The sequence below is a fragment of the Liolophura sinensis genome, chromosome 5 (genome assembly GCF_032854445.1).
Source record: "Liolophura sinensis isolate JHLJ2023 chromosome 5, CUHK_Ljap_v2, whole genome shotgun sequence".
Lineage (NCBI taxonomy): Eukaryota > Metazoa > Mollusca > Polyplacophora > Chitonida > Chitonidae > Liolophura > Liolophura sinensis.
This window is the reverse complement of record NC_088299.1, coordinates 12,453,413-12,473,304: the sequence shown is the minus strand read 5'-3', so window position 1 is coordinate 12,473,304 and position 19,892 is coordinate 12,453,413. Positions and strand designations below refer to the sequence as shown.

The window sequence follows — 19,892 nt, the reverse complement described above, 5'->3', positions numbered from 1 at the left end:
ATGGTCATCACCACCAGAATATCAAATGTCCACTCATGTCGTGGGTAGCCTTGAAATTAAAACTCTATGCGTTTCAGGGTGACCGGGTGGTAAGTGTGGGTCTGTTAATATTGTCGGCGTATCGAATCACATTTCATGAAAATCCACAGACGGGAAAGAAAACGTTTCTTTAAAAAGAAATAAATAAATAGTAACAGGCGATACAATTAGCATTTGGTAGAGTGTAAAGTTGTAAAATCATGAGTGGTATCAAATAGAACGTGGTGCTCCATAATCATGAAATTACACATAACATTCACAAAATTTACAAATGACGGCAGAAACAGGCCAGTTTCACAGTGTCAGCATAACTTAAGTCTTGTGTGATTTGCTAATCAAATACATGCACGCATATGCTGAGAAAGGTTTGCCAGGCATCTGATAAATGGTGGGTGTTTCCCTCAGGTTCGGTCTGGATTGCTCCATTCAATAGTACCGTTCTTTCTTTCTTTAGGGAGGTGGTCCCTATTTATAGAACACAAATCTCATCCAGTCCCAAATGGACTGCGTAAGTTATATTTCATAAAAAAAGCATTTTAACGAGCGACTTCCCGAGGGGGGAGGGGGAGGGGAGGGTTCTTAGCCCTCTAGACAAGCCTGGCGAAAAAGATCAGTCACTAATCTAGAGCTATCCCGTGTTGTCCCTAGTCTATAGCATGATATTGTCTTGATAAGGCATAGACCCCGAGTCGGTTCCGCGTGATACCCCACATGGCATCAAATATGTCTTAGGCGAGTGCTTGTGTCCTAGGCGAAGGTTTTCCAAAACCTAGCTCTTTATTTTCATTATTTGACAGCATTGCTGTCGAAGCTGTACTTAAATGTTAGCAGATGTTTTAAGCATATTGGGATAATGTATTCAAGCTATATTAATGTAGTTTTCTAAAAATTAACTGACTTTTTAAAATAATTTTTCTCTGTTTTTACAAAGCATCGTGTTTTATTTTTTCCCGAGACTGAATGCTACCGTGAAGTTAAACGTTCAATCGTCGTCATATGACTGAAAAATTGCTAAGTACGACGTTAAACCCCAAGCACACTCACTCACCTAATCGTTCAATCATTCATTCATCCTACCAAACAGCCATGGGCAGAATGGGGATTGTGACCTCACTGTACATTAAGTGCATAAGGTGGGGCGGGATATAAAAAACTGCATTCAATACACTTTCCAATATACTTGTGCGTTACAGTGGCTTTAGACTCCATTAACCAGATACTCGTCTTAGATACAAATCATATTTCTTTAGTATAAGAGTTCACTTCTCGACGCACTCAAGCAAACGTTGGCAGATAATATCGTATCCCTAGGGGTTAGAGCGTTGATTTGGCCGGTGTGCGGCGGGGTTGACATGCATTTCAAGTTTGATCGTTTTCTTTTATATTTATGTTCATTGTTTTTGGATTTAGACGATTAGAGAACGCTAAATACTACCCGGGGTTCACTGCCCTGAGTCTCGGTGCAGGAATTCTGCGTCATGATTGTGGACATTATCCTAGCTGGACCAGTCTGTTCACCAGGAAGTGCTATAACAGTGCCCACTGTCCGTTCCCTTAATCCCCACTTCCGGGTAGCCCTGGGTCGCAATTCAGACTATTCCTCAACACTTGTTCATGAACACCATAACTACACTGATGTTTGCATCCAAAGAACTTCTCAGAGCAAATTAACTGTTTTACAACAGAATAAATTTCTATTGATCCTGAGCTTAACCCGAATTCTCCTGTTGTTTTCCATTGTTCTGTTACTTAAAGGGGAGTGATAATTCTACCTCTAGGGTTGATCTTCAGCGTCATACAAGAACAGGTATTGAAATCGGGAGGCGTTTCTACGTGACAGGAATAAACAACGACAAGTCGTAAGGATTAGCGGACTTGTGCGTCAGTGGATCATTGGACAAAGGTGCAGAACTTCATAAAGCAGACGACATTTTTTCGATTTGAGCCAATCGTTGCAAACACCCTCGCGCTTAGCTTTGATGTATATGTCACACCGAGGCGATCGAGGTTTCTCTTTGGCACATTCATTTGTTTTGTGATATTATACAAGGATTTGGCTAGAGAGCGCACTTTTTGCATTGAGATTATCTATGACGTAACGGAGAGCCTTATAATACGCGAGCCAACACCGGAAAGCAATCTGCCAGAGATGGGCGTCGCGTCTGCCGTGATGATTGGGCGGTGAAAATATTCTTCTCAGATCAGCTATGGTGGTTCGCAGATTCCACACGAAATCATACGTAAGACGTACTACTTCACGAGTTAGGTTAGCGTAACGCCGTGCGATTTACATTAAGCTGTCCCCTAAACGCAATACGGGTGAATGTCTTCAGGCACTGCGAACTTCTATGTTGTTACGCCCTGTACACAAAACAGAGGTTAAGACAGTTCTTCTTGGCTGGTTGGTTGAACTTATGGGTGTCTCCATTTTACTGAAACGGCTTTTTTCTTTTTGCGTTTTCTCATAAACAGTGAATACATCGGGTGAATATTAAGGTGAATTCCCGTAATATCGCAATAACAATTCTTGTTATCAGGAAATCTTTTATGGAACAACTGCACACGATTCAATGCATTTATTTACGCATTGTATTTTTTTTTATTGTTGTTTACCGCCAAACATACTCAAGAATGTTTCACTTATACGATGACAGTCAGCTTTATGGATGAAGGAAATCTGCCTGGAATATATAAATCACCAACTTTTGGTGAGCTAAAGAATAAATTTCGCACGTGTGATTTACAGAAATGTATTTGTCTATATAATTGGTGAATGATAGAGTGTTCAAACGAACCAGCGAATGGATGCTTTAAGTGTTATCGGTGTAACAAGATCACAAACTTTAATGGGCTCTGATTATATCGATTGGACTACAGAGCCAGTGTTTTGCATGAAACATTTTTACTTTGTAAAATAATAAACAAAGAGCTACTGAAACCTTCTGCTGATAATTAAGCATGAGCTCGAGTTTGTGATGTTTCTGTTATTCAAACGCATTAGTCCTTGAACAAATAATGGCCTGATGAGTGATTATATTTAATTGACTGAATACCGCATCGATTGGTGTTTATTACTGATTATATGAATGATCGAATCATTATGCTTGATTACTGATTTCGGGTCTCCGTGGCCGAGTGGTGCTATAGTGTGATAGCGCAGCAGATTGATTCAGGAGTGTATGGTTTCCTCCCACCATAATGCTGGGGGCAAAGAAGCATGTAACAGGCGAAATGTAGAATAGGAGTAAGTATACCAGTAAATCTGACCATGTGTCTGACCATGCATCATACGTGTATGCGGGTATACAGAAAAATCATACAGGAATCAGAATCGAACTTGTGACCCTTATGGCCGTATATCAGGTTGGGCCAAATGTAACGAAAACGAACTAAACTTCGGCCTAATTGTCTCTTTTTTAATTTTTTTTTTTTAAATCTGGCGGATAAAAAGTTGCATTTTGCACTAAATCAGGTAATACCAGTGCCAATATCGTTATTGTCAATCAACAAATTTTAATTGTTCTTGATTTAGATTATTTTAACATTTTTGTGGAGAATTCCAATGTTTGTTGCATGTTTATGAAAGTACGTTGAATCTCTTAAACCTCGTAGCTGTTGACATGGCATAATGTAAAATGAAGACAGCTGTTGACATAGCAAAGATGAACGTCGCGTAGGGCAGATTTGTTTATTATGGCCTGGCGACAACTGGCAAAGAATTGCATGGGCAGGCAAGTCTGTTTCATGTACCTTAGTGCATGGGAAAGATACGAGTATAGTAAGAATTACAAAAAAAGTGCTTCGAAGACATGCGATGAAATAAGAAGATAAAGCAATATTTTGAACACCAGGCAGTTAAAAGCTTTGTTAAATATATCTAAGGATTACGAGCAACGTATTGTGTTTCAGATACATAAGAGATACACACATCAAGGCCGCTGTACGACAGTCTTATGGAATGACGTCACACAAATACGAATCTCCTGAGACATTCTATTACAAACGTAAACTGGTGCATCTTACTCATACGCAGACATAAAAGAACGATTCTGAAGAAAAGGTCTCTGATGAAAGGGAGTGAGTGAGTGAATGAGTGCTTCGGGTTTTACGTCGTACTTAAAAATTGTCAGTCATATGACGAGGAAGGAGTCCTTAGAGTGCTTGTAATGTGCCTCCTTGTTGCAGGACGGATTTCCATCGCTCTTTTATCTACTGCTGCTTCACTGAAAGGAATTGCCGAAGGCAAGTAAGCTGCCCCACCCGAGCCATTATACTGATACGGGTCAACTAGTCGCTGCACTATCCCGTTAAAGCTAAACGCCAAGCGAGGAAGTTACATCATCGTACTTTAAGGGTTTAGGTGTGACCAACCCAGGACTGACCCTGGATCTACCCCGAAGCGGACGCTCTACAAACTGAACCATCGGGGCCACCGTTGTCATTGAACCTTATACATAACTTCCATCATGTTCTATACATTCCACCATATTTTTCTTCATTCAATTCTGTGATAAAATGCTATAAGCAAACAGATGAAAGTATGTGCATATCGGTATGTACATGTATTTCATGATACAGTTTTAGTTCCCAGTCAGATGTTGTTTACATACGTTTTAAATGCTTGTGTTTTATTTTTCACACAAAGATATTCCTTTGTGTTTCTCTTTAAACTTTCAAAGACTTATGCGTAAGTATTTGAAATCTGATAATAATAAATCCGATGCTTTTATCAACGTTATCTAGAGCATTGGGCAGAGATTATGTCACAGACTTTCCTCTGTAGCTTTAGAGTATGTGTCTACAGGTTGAATCACGCTTTCTATGCACTTGTGTCCATCACATCTCTGGTACAACAATTTTGCCCATGCCTAAAAGAAAAAAGCACAAAACACATCACTCGGACGAGAATTAACGTTATGTCTTTTTCCTTAAAAGAAATGGATCGAGTGATTTAGTTATCATTTGACAAACAGACTTTGTCTGCCGCTTTGCAGAAGGCTTGGGTCCACCAACGATTGTGGACGTTATAGTCTATATGTGAATCTTTGTGAATGTTAGAGGCTTACATGCCAAGGGAGCTAATTCGTCCATACGCATGTGTTCGACAAGGCCAGGTGCCATTGCAGGGGACATTATAAAGACATGGTACGTTGCGTAAGTAAATGCCCAGTTGTTAGCTCAGGGTCTAAAAAAATGCCCCTTCGGCTCATTCGATAACTAAGGTTGGAAACTGTAATGAAACCTACAATAATGCCGAGAGATTGTTGTATCAATATTCAATATACAGGTAATTATTTAAAAGCGTAAACTTGCACCAAGGATGCAATTTATCGTGAGAGATGGTTATTTAATATACACTCAGGCGAGTAAAAACTCTTGTGTCGAGTTGTTAATTCATTATTCCCTATGCTGTAAGATGTTGTAAGCAGTCAGAGGGACGGATGTTTCAAGGAAGCTATCTCGACCACTTCAAGGAAGCTATCTCGACCACTTCAGGGTTGTTTAGGTTTACTTAAAGGAATGATACTTAAATATCCGCAGGTATATCTGGTCATTTGATGCGTGGATTGATTCGATTCTTAAAAGCTGTGTTGTAGTTTCACAAGAATATGGCGTTATTGAATTAATGCAAAAGGATTATACGATGAACCTTGTTCGCTAGAAGCAAGAGTTAAATACTTAGAATACTTCGCCATGTATTGCCCAGATTTTCAAACGGCTGGCTACTTATGTAAATTTACATGATGACTCCTTAGAGAAGGGAGCATTGGTAAACGGGACAAAGTGTAAACCGGACAAAGCATAAACCGGACAATTTGTACATCAGACAACTTGTAAACTGGACAACGCGTAAACCGGACAACGTGTAAACCGGACAACGCGCTAACCGAACAACGCGCAAACCGCACAAATTTGACATTTGATGTTTTACTTGTCAATGGTAATATATCATTATTATATAATAAGTATATCCACATGCACACATCACCGCCATGGGAAAATGGGAAAGGTAGATATTGTCCAACTTGAGGTACAATTAAGTCTTCAGTGGCTATCCTATTACCGAGGATAAGGTATGAATTGCAAGTAAAAGTAGTATCTCTCCAGTACACGTTTATTTTAATTTTGTTGTATGATTATATATTGATGACGACATGCATAAGACAATGAATCACGATAAGATTGTATCACAACGGCGAAAATGTCCTGCTTGAGCTTTAAGCAGTAAGCCAAGAATTACAAATCGTTCCACCCAGAAACATGAGAGAAATAGCATATGAAATGTACGCTAATGAGGTTTCACTGCATTGTCAAAGTCGGTTTATATGTGAACTATGAATTGGGCACGGCCATTCGGTAAGCCTTCAAGATGTGTTCGGCAATCTCCGGAATCCCGACCATGTGCTTGGCTTGTGAGAAGATGGTGGGTCCTTCCTGACGCATTAGTTTGGCATCTCGATCCATCACCTGATGTGTGAAAAGAAATAAACATAATCTCATTGTGAGTGGTTGATTTGTTACAAAAAAATATTATTCATACGTGTATGTAACGGCCTTTATTTATGTGTCTATCTATCTGTCTGTCGGTCGGTCAGGTGGGCTTCCGTGGCATAATGACCGACGCAGGAGCCTTTCACTAATGCGGTCTCTGCGGGTTCAAGTCCAGCTCAAGCTGGCTTCATCTCCGGCCGTAAGTGGGAGGTCTACAAGCAACTTGGGCACCATAATGCAAGTGAAATATCCCTGGCTTTGTTCGTTATGGGCACGTAAGAAGTGTTGTAAGAAAGTGAAAATCAAGATCTCATATTGTGACACTTTGTGGTATCATTTGTGGCTGTGTGTTCCTGTCCGTCGGTCGAAAGTTCTCGCGAGATAGTATGAGGCTTTCCGGGATTATAGTATTTCTAGCCATAATTTCATGAACTGCTTAGCTGTTTTTTAACATGACTTGCCTCGAAAATTCCTAAACACGTTTCAGAGAATTAGAACTACGGTGGCAGTAGTAGACCGGCCTATGGCTGTTGAAATCAAATCGGAAATAAATGTACCGAGAGAGTAAACTGGCAGCAAACTGTGGATGGTCGTGGGTTTCCCCCAGGCTGTGACCGATTTCTTACTACCACAATGAATAATATTCTTGAGTATGACATAAATCACAAATCAAAATGAAATTGCATAACGCAGAACATCTTATATGACAGTCTGTAATGATTCGTTAGTTTGATGCTTATACTGAAATACCTTTAAGTCCGCTCCCACAGCCTCGGCCAGGTCTGTCTTATTTATCACTAAAAGATCGCTTTGTGTTATCCCCGGGCCACCCTTCCGAGGAACTTTGTCTCCGCCTGCCAAAACAGAAAGAAGAAGAAATTTTGGCAAATTCGCTTCACGCATTTACGAGAAACAATGTGGACTTGAAACCACAGTATTCTTAATCAACAACCAATATATACGCATTTTCAGCGCGATACACATTTTTATTTATTATATCAGTCTTGTCCTGTTTCATTGTGTTCTCCTGAAGCACTAAATTTATCAGTTTTTAAAACTAAGGGCAACGAGATCGAGCGATCGCACTAGTATCTCGTACAATTATCGCAATAAAGTCGCAAATACCTGCAACATCAATAACATAAATGATGTAATCGGCCAGCTCTCGGCTGTAATTGGCAGCAAGGTTGTCTCCCCCTGATTCGATTATTACAATCTGCGGGCTGAACTGCTTTGTCAGACTTCGGATTTCCTCCATGTTCAACGAATAATCCTGGATGGACAGAAAAATATCACATAACCTTTCACAATTTATTTATTTCTTTTAATGTATTGGAGTTTTTATTTGGTATTCAAAATTAATTTACTTATTTGACTACAGTACCGAGGGATGATAGGTAAAGGAGGCCAGACACAGCCCGGGAGAATCCATAGCACCTGGCCATATACTAATTGAAACAACTCCTGGCTTAAAGCCGCAGTTAACTTGGTTGGAACTAGTGTCGAAAACCATTTTAGTGGTTAAGGCTAAAATACACATTTTTCATGCATACATCCTTTGTTCAAATCTGTAAAAATTCTAAGACTAGATGAAATTACACTACTATAATGGTTAAAAGGAAAATTGTTTTGGACAAAAAGGGCAATACACACTGGTATAAATTACTAAGAATATTTAATTGTCGGCCGTCTTTTTGTGTGCATTTAATAGCTAAAGACGTATTAACTGTATTTTGTTCAGTGGATTGTATCTTTATAGTCTTACCTCTCGAATGGCGGCATGTGGGCATCCGCCGGTTTCTACGGCACGCATGCGCTCAGATGGTAAGGCCTTATTTCGGACCAGAAATTCCCAGTCTTCTCTACAAAACACAGAAAGAGATCCTTGCAATCATATCCACCAGTGTGCAATCTAAATGTAAGGGCTATTCGAAACGGGTACACCCGGTGTCCCAAGCCCAGTAAACTGACCACATCAAACACCGGTAAAATGGTTACAGTCCACAACGAAGGTATAGTTTGTCATTTTCAGATATATTTGGATTTGCTCATTTCGGCTGCTTTTTTTTTTGGTCTTTTTTTCCGCTTGTTTGATGGTATTATTTTGTATGTCAGGATTCAAACGTTTCAATCTGGGTATAATTTTGTGTGTGTTTTCATTATTTTAGGCAAAAGCAAGTCATGGTTCAGCAACCTTTGACTGATCAGCTGAACATTAATGGAGACCGTGTATATGTCAAATGTACATCGGAGTAGCCTCCCTTGAAAGAGCGACAATTCGCAGTTGGCACTGTCTGAAATATTTGGGTACGCCTTTCTAGCCAAGAAACTGGCTGTGAACTTTTAACATTCGCTAAGATCTAATTAACTGCCAAGATGACTTTCGCAGTAAAATTTCTGTATTTTAGCACAGCCTTTCGACGAGTACATATAAGTTGATGGAAAAATATGCGTGCCAAAACCCATGTGTCAAGGGCAAAAATCAGGTCTACATCCGCTCGCAGGCTCACTTTCTTCTCCATTCCATGGCGTATGCGAATGGTTTATTTATTCATTTATTTGGTGTTTCACGCCGTACTCAAGAATATTTCACTTAGACAACGGCGACCAGCACTATGGTGAGAGGAAACAGGGCAGTGCCCGGGGGAAACCCAAGAACATCCGTAGGTTGCTGGTCTTGAACTCATAGCGACCGCATTGGTATGAGGCTCCTGGGTGATTACGAATGCTAGCGCGCTAACCAACTGAGTCACGGAGGCCCCCTGATATCATCAAAGAAACATCTGGTGCGTCATACATCCCTTTTCACTAGTGAGGTACAATGTGACAAAAAACACTTTGTACAACACGATCCTATATTACTAGTTTTCGGAGAATACTTTCCTCCTCATCAAGTAAAGTGGCAACTGCAAGCGGGTAGACTGCAAGTAACGTACATATAGATCTACATACTGGGTGAGCACAGCTCATAAACCCAAGCTGAAGAAACATAAAACAAACAAGCAGCAGTACAACTCAACGTGCATGTAAACTGGGTGGTCCGTGACACAAACAAGTGTGTACAACAGTGAACAGAACAAGTTTACTGACAACATGCACGATATGGGGCCAGTCACAGGCCTGTCCTGTGGGAACAGATACATACAGTCGTGTAACTCTGATTAATTACAGTGAGTTAAAGTATTTACATAGTGTGTGCAAAACATATTTTATACATATAGATATCTATATACATTTCACACAATCAGATACTTGACATAATCTACTCATCCAGGACAGAATTCAAACGTTAAAGATATATATTGGACTGGACGATAACATACTATTTAAAGATGTTTATTGTTCTGCTATAAACATGTCCACCTTTCAGTGTTGCGCCGCTCTATAGATTGGCATACTCAAGTAACGGTGTTGCGCCGTTCTATAGCTTGGCATACTCAAGTAACGGTGTTGCGCCGTTATCAACGAGACAGATTATTAAGAAATGGATTTTAATGAAACATGGACCATCAAAAACAAAGAAAAGGAAAACATACAGCATGGCAGACCAGGTTATACATACTCAGACGTCTGTCATGGCAACCACTCGGATATACACAATTATGTAAAATTTAGTTGTTTTATTTTTCTTTTCCAAAATAATATTTATCACCATGTTACTTTTACGGCTCCATATATTCAACTGTTTTCGCTCGGACCATTAAAAATCATTTTCGGACAGTGCTTTTTTGTCGTTTTTCTACAAAACTGCAAATCGCAGCTAACTGAAAGTTGGCTGCAAAATTCTCTCGTATGTTATTTTGCACAGTTCTAAAGTTCTGGGCCACTCTGTTTGGCGACCACGTTGAATTTTGAGCAAAACCTTTAAACTCCAACTTCTCAAGAACCAACAGATGGATCCCTCTAAATTTCTTTTTTTGGAGGTGGGTAACAATGCAGTCAATAATGTTTACGTGTGCAGCCATTTCGTAAATCCAGGTAGACTGTGTGGTCCCACATTTTTGTTCTATTTCGAGCCCTGTACCTGTAGATGAATCTTACGTGGACAAAAATGTCCCCAGGCGTTTAGAATTCAATGGAGCTTGCAAACAAGACTACTACTAGATAGAATGCATAGGTAAAGGCTGGCCTACATCTTGATTACTGGTCCAGTACGAGACATCAGACATCGATATCTTTCTGGGCATCTGGCCACTGAAACATACGGACATGTCATGTCACTTGTGCCCTACAGCCCTGAAAGTCCAAGCCTTAAAACAAGATGGCTGCTAAGCATTGGTGACGGCAGTCGATGGTCACACAATGGCCTTTTCACAACTGATTTATTTATTTGATACGTCGTACCCAAGTATATTTCACTTATACCACGGCGACAACTGTAAATGAATATAGTGTATATAAACTAATGTCGTGCACGATCGAGTGTATGGTAAACAGTACTGTGACAAAAGCGCACATTCACACAATTTTTGAACAAAAAGTACACATATTGTGTAATTTGTGAAACACATACAATGAAATGTGCAACAGTGGTACACACTTGCTACACATGCCATTGGGGATGTGCAAATTTGTACACAGTCGTTTTAAGAGAGTGTATTTCTGCAATTCTGACACTCAAAAGAGTAATGAAGTAAAATTCATCATAACGCTCAGTACACGGACGTTGAACATGTTAACAATGCTTAAGCCTCTCTGTTCGTGCGCGTGAAGGTCTTCCAGCCAACTGCTGAGGTCCCTGTGTTTCCCGATGCCTCTGTCTGTTTTTTCCAGTGAAATTTTTAAGTATAGCGTAAAACATCAATAAAATAAATAAACAAATAAAGTGCTTGACCGAATTTAGTCTCCAGCACAACACGCAAACAAAGAGACAATTAGGTTTTAAAAAATGGTGAGCTGGTTTTTTAGTTTCTGTACGGGTGAGTGACATGAAGTAAGTGTTTTTCTAGGAGCCATATTATGACATGAGATATAAACTTCAAATGTCCATTCCACGTCATTACCACAATACTCAAGACTTTTCACTTATACGATGGCTGTCAGTTTTAACAATTGAAGAAACGGAGTGCCCGGGGGTAAACCACCCGCCTTTGACAAGTCTCTGACATACTTTCTCAGATGTAACACATCGCGCAAACGGCCGCAACGTTGAAAACTTGTTAAAAAAAACCCTTAAACCCAAGGGCATCCGGGCATATTTTTGGGACTTTCAACCCTTACCTTGATTGGACTGGTTACCTAACAAACTGAGTTCATGAGTTTCTTAAGAACGCCTCTGAATTTTACTCACCTCGTGAAGATATCATTTGTTACCACACATAAACCGACGGAGTCGCGTAAGTGTTTACACAGAGACAGGACCAAGGCAGTTTTCCCCGAACCCACGGGACCTCCGATTCCTACTGTGAAAGCCCGCTGTAAGAAAAAAAAAACAAAGTAAAACAAGAAATCTACTGAGTGACAAAATCTGCACTAAATTTCCGTTTTGCAAAACACTTTCAGGTCAATATTTAATTTATCATATATATTCTTTCGATCAGATAAATCATTGCATAGTAATGCATGATAAAGTCGTTCCAATGAGTTAATAAATTATAAATAAAAAGCACAACGCGTTTATTTATTACATACTGATTTAGACTCAATAGTCGTACGTGTATGCAATAATAGTAATAATAAAGGAGACGTCAAACATGTAAAATGTTTCCTAATGTTTTGGCTCTCTTGCGGGGATCTTTGTCAAGTGACTAACCACTTTATTTCAAATAATATAAATGGTATACAGTGGCAGGTCTATCTATTTAGGAGCCAGTCAGTTATAGTATTTATTTATATTTTATTTATAATTTTATTTTGAATGACCTGTTTAAAATCTTGTCTGTATAATGGCTTATCTCTGTCAAGGTACGAGCCAGGATTGTCGAGTACATCGTGTGTGTGACCGTGTTCGTGTCCATGACTGTGACTGTGGTCGTGACTGTGACCTTCTTGTGACACACCTTCGGCCAGATGCCCTCCTGCAAAAATAAATTTTCTACGGTCAAAAGGTCAGATGTCACCTAAATATCACCATATCTATAACCACGCCCCTTGCCGAAAGCTACGCAGATAAAAAATATAACGGGCCGTCCATGAATTTAAGAATGCACTTGTTTTACTTTAAACAGAATGCTAATCACTTAATCACTACTTGCGTGCCTGGGCACGGGCAGAGGCCGTGAAAACGTCACACACTGGTGAACACGACCGTTATCTCCTAGCCAAGGGTTAAAACCCCACGGTTTGTACATGTATCTTACAGCGTTTATAAAAGTGCATATATATTATATGTTGACGTACGCTGAGCTTGACTGGGTTTGACTTGAAATCTTTCACATAATCGTACATACTTAATAAAAAAGAACTGTGACGGAGACTTAACAAATAAATGTATTGTAAAATTAAAACAGAAAAAAGCATCTTTTGCTATCGGCATCTCTCTAATTTACATTAAGAAACAGGGATAAAGACACACAAACGTTGACCTTTCCGCCCACACCTGGCATCAAGACGTCACAGGAGCGTCTTGTTTTCAAATAAACTGTAAATACTTTATTTAGCTTTCGTGCGATCGCTGTGAGTTCAAATCCAGTTCATGCTGGCTTCCTCTCGGGTAGTAGGTGTGAGGGTCTGCCAATAATCTGTGTATGGTCGTGGGTTTCCCTTGGGCTCTGCCCGGTTTCCTCCCACCATAACGATGGCCGCCGTCATATAGGTGAAATATTCTTGAGTACAGCGTAATACTCTTATCAAATAAATAAATAAATAAATTAGCTTCCGCGATCAAAGTTCTTGGGCTCAAGCACGAACTATAGCCCATACATAAGTATGCAAATGTTGTATGATCTTTGTGTATCGCCTGATATCTCATCGATACATAATACTGTACCACCATTTACACCGTGTTCATTTACACTGGTTTGTATCAAACTGATCTGTGTAAAATCTGGCATGAAACTGATCTGTGTAAATCTGACATGAAACTGATCTGTGTAAACCTGACATGAATCTGATCTGTGTGAAATCTGACATGAAACTGATCAATGTAAAATCTGAAATGAAATTGATCTTGTGAGGAATCAGGAATGAAACTGATCTTATGGGAAGTCTAGAATGAAACTGATCTGAATAAAATGTAGAATGAAACTGATCTGTGGAAAATGTAGAATGAAACTGATCAGTGGAAAATATGGAATGAAACTGATCTGCGGCAAATATGGAATGAAACTGATCTGTGGAAAATGTAGAATGAAACTGATCTGTGGAAAATATGGAATGAAACTGATCTGTGGGAAATATAGAATGAAACTGATCAGTAAAAAAATATAGAATGAAACTGATATGCGTGAAATTTGACATGAAACTGATTTGGTGAATCTTGAATGAAAATGATTTTTTGAAAAATTTGGAATGAGACTGATTTTTTGAAAATCTGGAATGAAACTGACCTGTGCCAAATCTAATAAAAAACTGATGTGTGGAAAATCTAGAATGAAACTTACCTTTGATAAAATTGCAGTTGTTTTCTGAGGTTTCCATTGAAGGAGCTTGGGCGCTAGATTTCTGCAACTGCGATTGGTTGGAAATTATGACGTGGTGAAATTAGGTACTGTCTATGTGGTTTCCTCTCAGCCGATGGTTCGAGTTATCCTCAGTTGGAAGTAGACCTGAAAAAATTAGAGTGAAAAAATTAGTGTAAACTTTATGATTACTGGAGACTAACCCAACACCGATGGAATTAATTGAAATTCTAAAATTTGCAGTTGCCTCAATACACATTTTAATTAACAGCGTGTAATTTGTATTTGTGCCCACCATGTGTTCCAAACTGACGTCGTTCAAGAGGAGATTCGGCTCAATAATTTGAAAAATGACATCCGGCGTGAAAAAAACTAACAGCTAAACTTGTAAGTCTGTTTCATGCACCATAAAATTTCGAATTTTTAATGAATGGCCTTACTGAATGTTTATATTTTGTCAAGGAAATACGCGTTTACCATATACTAGTCTCACTCAAGTCGTGAGGTTTACTGTTGTTTGTGTGCGCTTAAGCATGTCAGTTTTTTTTTAAATGATATCCATTGCTTACGGTCTAGAGAACATAGAGAATGGGGAGAATTTTCTTCAATTTTCTCCTTACTTAGCATTATTTCAGTGGATAGGTCACGTAGACAAAAGGTGCGTGAAACGTAAACAATTATAAGGTTTTCAGATTAAGTGTTTAAAACAAATTGCAAATGCAAAAAAACCCTTCAGCCAGCAAAAATTTAATACAAATTTCAGACAAGACATGAAGAGAATTTTTTTTATTTAGTCGATCCAAATTTTAAACACCTGTTATCATAACAAAAACTAAACGTGAGTTGTAAGCTGTTTTCTAGCTGTACAGAGTCATATCTTGGTTAATGCAGGCCGAGTTACACCGATAGAAGATTCACTGACATTGGGGCTTAAGGCAGTGCCCAAGAACTGTTCGATGATCTGACGGCACACAGGTACAGGGTGAATCGAGGAAATCGGAGTACAAGGTCAAACATTTGATTGACAGATATAGAGATTTAGAGGGACTTACGGAGATTTTACAAATCCCCGTTCTCTTCTCGCGACACATCTATGTATTCTCCTCTATGCAAATTCTCCTTCTCTCAGTTCTGTCTATATATCTCGTTTTTTTCTTTCTGCAAATTCCCGTTTTTTCTTTCTGCAAATCCCCGTTTTCTTCACATTACATATCTCCGCCCTTTTCTCTCTACAAATCCCCGATTTCTTCATATGGCATATCTCCGCCCGTTTTATCGCCACAAATCCCCGTTTCCTTCATTTTGCATATCTCCGCTCTTTTCTCTCTACAAATCCCCGTTTTCTTCACTTTACATATATCCGCCATTTCTCCCTACAAATCCCCGTTATCTTTACTTTCCATATCTCCGCTCTTTTCTCTCTACCAATCCGTCTTTTCTTTTCTCATGACATATCCAAGCTCTCTTCTTTTACAAATTTCTGTTATTGTTTTTTCCTTTCGGCAGATCTCGGTTTTCTTCTCTTTGTGTCTCGGTTTCTCTGTAACTTCTCCACATGTGTTACCCTCCGGAACTTTCTCGTCTTCTTTTAATCTCTTCTCTGCAATTTCCCACCCTATTCACCCCGCAAGTGCACTGCCTTCTCATTTTCTTCCCCTGAAATTTATACTGGCTGCATTTTCAAAATCACCTTCCCTCTGCATTTTCAAACCATCTTTCCTCAGCCTTTCTAACCACCTTTAATCAGCATTTTTCTAACCACCTTCCCTGTGCATTTTCAAAACAACCCTTCTCAGCATTTTCAAAACCACCTTCCCTCTACCTTTTCAAAATCACCTTCCCTCTGCATTTTCAAACCATCTTCCCTCTGCATTTTCAAACCATCTTCCCACTGCCTTTTCTAATCACCTTCAACCTGCAATTTTAAACCATCTTCTCTCTGCCTTTCTAACCACCTTCAATCAGCATTTCCTAACCACCATCCCTCTGCATTTTCAAAACAACCCTTCCTCAGCATTTTCAAAACCACCTTCCCTGTGCCTTTTCAAAATCACCTTCCCTGTGCCTTTTCTAACCACCTGCACTTTCAACCCATCTTCCTCTGACTCTTTAACCATCTTCAATCTGCATTTTCAAACAATCTTCCCTCTGACTTCCTAACCACCTTCAAACCGCATTTTCTAACAACCGTACCTCTGTATTTTTAAAACCACCGTCCCTCTGCATTTTCGAAACCACCTTCCCTCTGCATTTTCAAAACCACCTTCCCTCTGCATTTTTAAAACCCCCTTCCCTCCCCATTTTCAAAGCACCTTCCTATGTGTTTTCTAGCCATCTTCTCTCCGCATTTTCCATCTATGTGTATACCCGCTCATCTATGTGTATATCCCGTGTTTATTCTAAACTTGAAATTAACACTTAGCAAATATCTTTCGCGATGTGCGCTGAATAAGAACTAGGACGATGCAATAGATACGTGTATAAAGGTGAGCACTAGTCAATACATGGGACAATATCTACAGTCACGTTCCCACGAACTGCTTGGAAAGCCCAAAATGTACCTTTCTTTCAATACACATTGCTGTATATATGATTTTACGGGGCACTTTTTGTGCTTTATTTGAAATAGTATAATTTGGAAAACTTGAATGGCATATGTTACAAGCAAAGACAAATTTTAGGTATGGTACATTTATCCAAGCGTGGCCAAGACTGCAAGACTTAACCTCGGAAACCCTATCTCCACTGTCAGCCAATCAGCTTCGATTCTGTATCCCTTTAACAGAATAACCCAGTCTCCTCATTTCATGAGCGCAAAATGGCACCTTCTGAACGTTATGACGCGGACGCCAGGTGATCATGAGTTCCGAATTTGAGCACACTTCGTTCTCAATTGGTTGAGATGTTAAACTTTTTGGAGGTTATAATTCTAATTTTATCTTCTTTACAATGAGTTGGACGTCCAACATATGATGTGTAGAGCTTGTGGTGTTACCTGCCACTTGTAATGAAGGCAGTTTTGGTAGCGAATATGTCTGAATTTACAGAAAGCTGAATGCAGGCGACAAGTTTAAAGAAACAATATAGCAAATATAGGAACCACCATTAGGCGTGTGTATAAGGGAATATTCGCCTAAATGTCTGATTCTATAAATAACTGCCTTTTGCTTTTGCCTTTAACAAAAGAATTCCTCTGTTTAAATGGAAATTTCAAGCATTTTTATTAATGACTTCTTATTATGTATTCGCACATTTACCTTGATCGCAGGGGGAAAAGCATGCACTGTGGGGAGTATGTCATGTAACACGATCCCAGGGAGAGAAGCCTGTGCCGTGAGGAGTATGTAATGCAGTGATCGGAGAGAAGCAGGCGCTGTGGGGAGTATATGATTTAAGACATCGAAAGCATGCGCCTTGAGGAGTATGTAACGCGATCGCAGGAAGAGAAGCATGCGTTGCAAGGAGTATGTGATCTGACGCGACCGCAGGGAGAGAAACAATCGCTGCGAGGAGTATGTGATGTAACCCGATCACAGGCAGAGAAGCATACGCCGCGAGAGAGTACGGACTAAAATTAGTTGTTACAGGATGTGGTTGCCATAAAGGGGCGTGGCATGGATGAGTGAATGGAGTAATAAAACATAGATTTAAATAGTTAAGTGAGAAAATTCCGTGTTTGCCAGGGTACATCTCCCTTTCTTATCTTTACAGCGAAAACCAAAAATCTAAGAAATGATGCTAATATTGACCAGTTAATTTCGTTCGGTTTTGTTTAAAACTTTCTTCATATTGAGTAAACCTAGTAAAATGGGCTTTTTCTATAGTTTTTCAAATATCTCCAAGGCTAGCAATAGTTTGTGCTTTGTTCACATGGAAAAGTCCCAAATTTTAATCAGAAAAATAATTATTTACCAATAAATCCGGTAAAAATGACATCAATCAGCATTAGCAGCCGAGATCACTCCGCCGGAACGATCGCTTCAGATTGTAATTTTTCGCCAACATAATGTTTTAGCATTATTTTGACGTTTCAGTTTGTAAATTTTTACCAACAATGAAGTTTTAGTATTATTTTACATTATTTTTAATGTTTTCGAGATACATGATGACCAGAGTGAATATGAATAGCGGTACACAGATTGAAGATGATTTGTGAAGAGATTTTGACACAATATTGAAAAATCCCAAAATTACTCAGTCAACAGTCTATCGTAATTTCGTTATGCACTGCATTTATTTGCCTATATGTTCCTTTACTCACAAATCCACGATGCAAACATAAGTCAAAACTTGCTTCTGCACTGTATTGGGCCCAACCAACCACCCGGGCTGCAAATAGCTTGGATATAGGTGAAGACACAAAAAAAGCTTTTCATGATTTTACGTAGAGCATGAAGAGTAAAAAAAAAAATTATAAAAAATAATTTTTGTACAGCATGAAACATAAATTAAATACGGGCATACAGGCATATCTATGCATTTGATGGTTGAGATTTAATGGTACTTTAACAATGTGAAACGTTCCACACACACACATATGTGCACGCACAAAGTTTAACTGTACACTTTATCCTTTATGCTATATATATATATATATATATATATATATATATATATATATATATATATATATATATATATATATATATATATATATATATATATATATATATTTATATATAGCCACGCACATCACAATATCAGATAACACTGACCTGTGGTTTCACACTTAATAGTAACTTAATAGTTACTGTTGAGTTTTCAAATGAAATTTTCACCAAAAATTTCCTTGTGACTTATGTCCCTATGCAGCTAACACGGCTATAGTATAGAGGCCGAGCATTGAATACATTGCATTATTGAATACATATAATTATTCGTATGAACACTTCTGAGCGAGATTTCCAGCTAGACTCGTATTCACTTGTCAGTGTTATCATTTTGAAGAAAATACATGTTGAGAGACGGATTTATTTACTTATTTATTTCATTGGTGTTTTACGCTGTACTCAAGACTATTTCATTAATACGGCGGCAGCCAGCATTATGGTGGGAGAAACCGGGCAGGGCCCGTGGAAAACCCGCTACCATTAACTATAGGAAATACATGAGTTGACATACAGAAACTATAATATATATATACACATGCCGCATGTAGCACTAGCACTTTGCTGTATGTGATCTACATCCCATAAGGCGACCGGCTCAGAGCAAGACGAACATGACCTCTACGATTCTATGTCCGTGTTGACTGTTCACGACACAGGCCTAGACCCATCAGTAGGGTGTCAACTGACCGTTCATCTAAGCATATACATATGTATACCTGAGGGTTTGCACAAGGCATGTGCTAAATTCAAACCTGGCGTGAAGAGCTTTACAAAAGTTTAAAACACTAACAACACTAACCTGTGTATGACGGAGTCTGCAGATGGACTTGTGTTCGCCAACTTTCTCCACGTGTCTGGGCCGATCAGTGTAACAAGACGATAGCTGGGTCTCATCAGTGAGCACGAGGGCAGAGTGAGAGGGTGCCTTCGTTTACAACAAGGTCGACACGTCTCACCAGGCTCATGTAGTTTACGTTCTGACCCACATGAGGACTCCTTACCCTCGGGCCTGTGTCCTGATTTCTAGTACTTGCTAAGCCAGTTGCTCACCTACCCCAACATTGTCTATCATGCATAACACGGATAGTTAGTAAGACGCCTACTATCTACGCCTCTGACTTGCTAAGACTTCGGCTTTACACTCTACCCCTGTCCTGTCGGTCCGCATTCTGTTCTAATCTCTCTGTAAGCC

General features: G+C 39.3%; 1 protein-coding gene across 1 annotated transcript; it reads right to left on the bottom strand.

The window, feature by feature from the left end:
* Positions 1–6,145: 6,145 nt before the first annotated feature.
* LOC135466027 (urease accessory protein UreG-like) lies at positions 6,146–19,715 on the bottom strand. The gene is made up of 8 exons (XM_064743418.1): positions 19,500–19,715; positions 14,073–14,237; positions 12,394–12,548; positions 11,822–11,946; positions 8,297–8,393; positions 7,657–7,804; positions 7,282–7,385; positions 6,146–6,507 (listed from the first exon to the last, which is right to left on the bottom strand). The coding sequence occupies exons 2-8, from the start codon at positions 14,107–14,109 to the stop codon at positions 6,373–6,375; spliced, it is 801 nt and encodes a 266-aa protein (XP_064599488.1). The 5' UTR covers positions 14,110–14,237; positions 19,500–19,715; the 3' UTR covers positions 6,146–6,372.
* Positions 19,716–19,892: the final 177 nt, after the last annotated feature.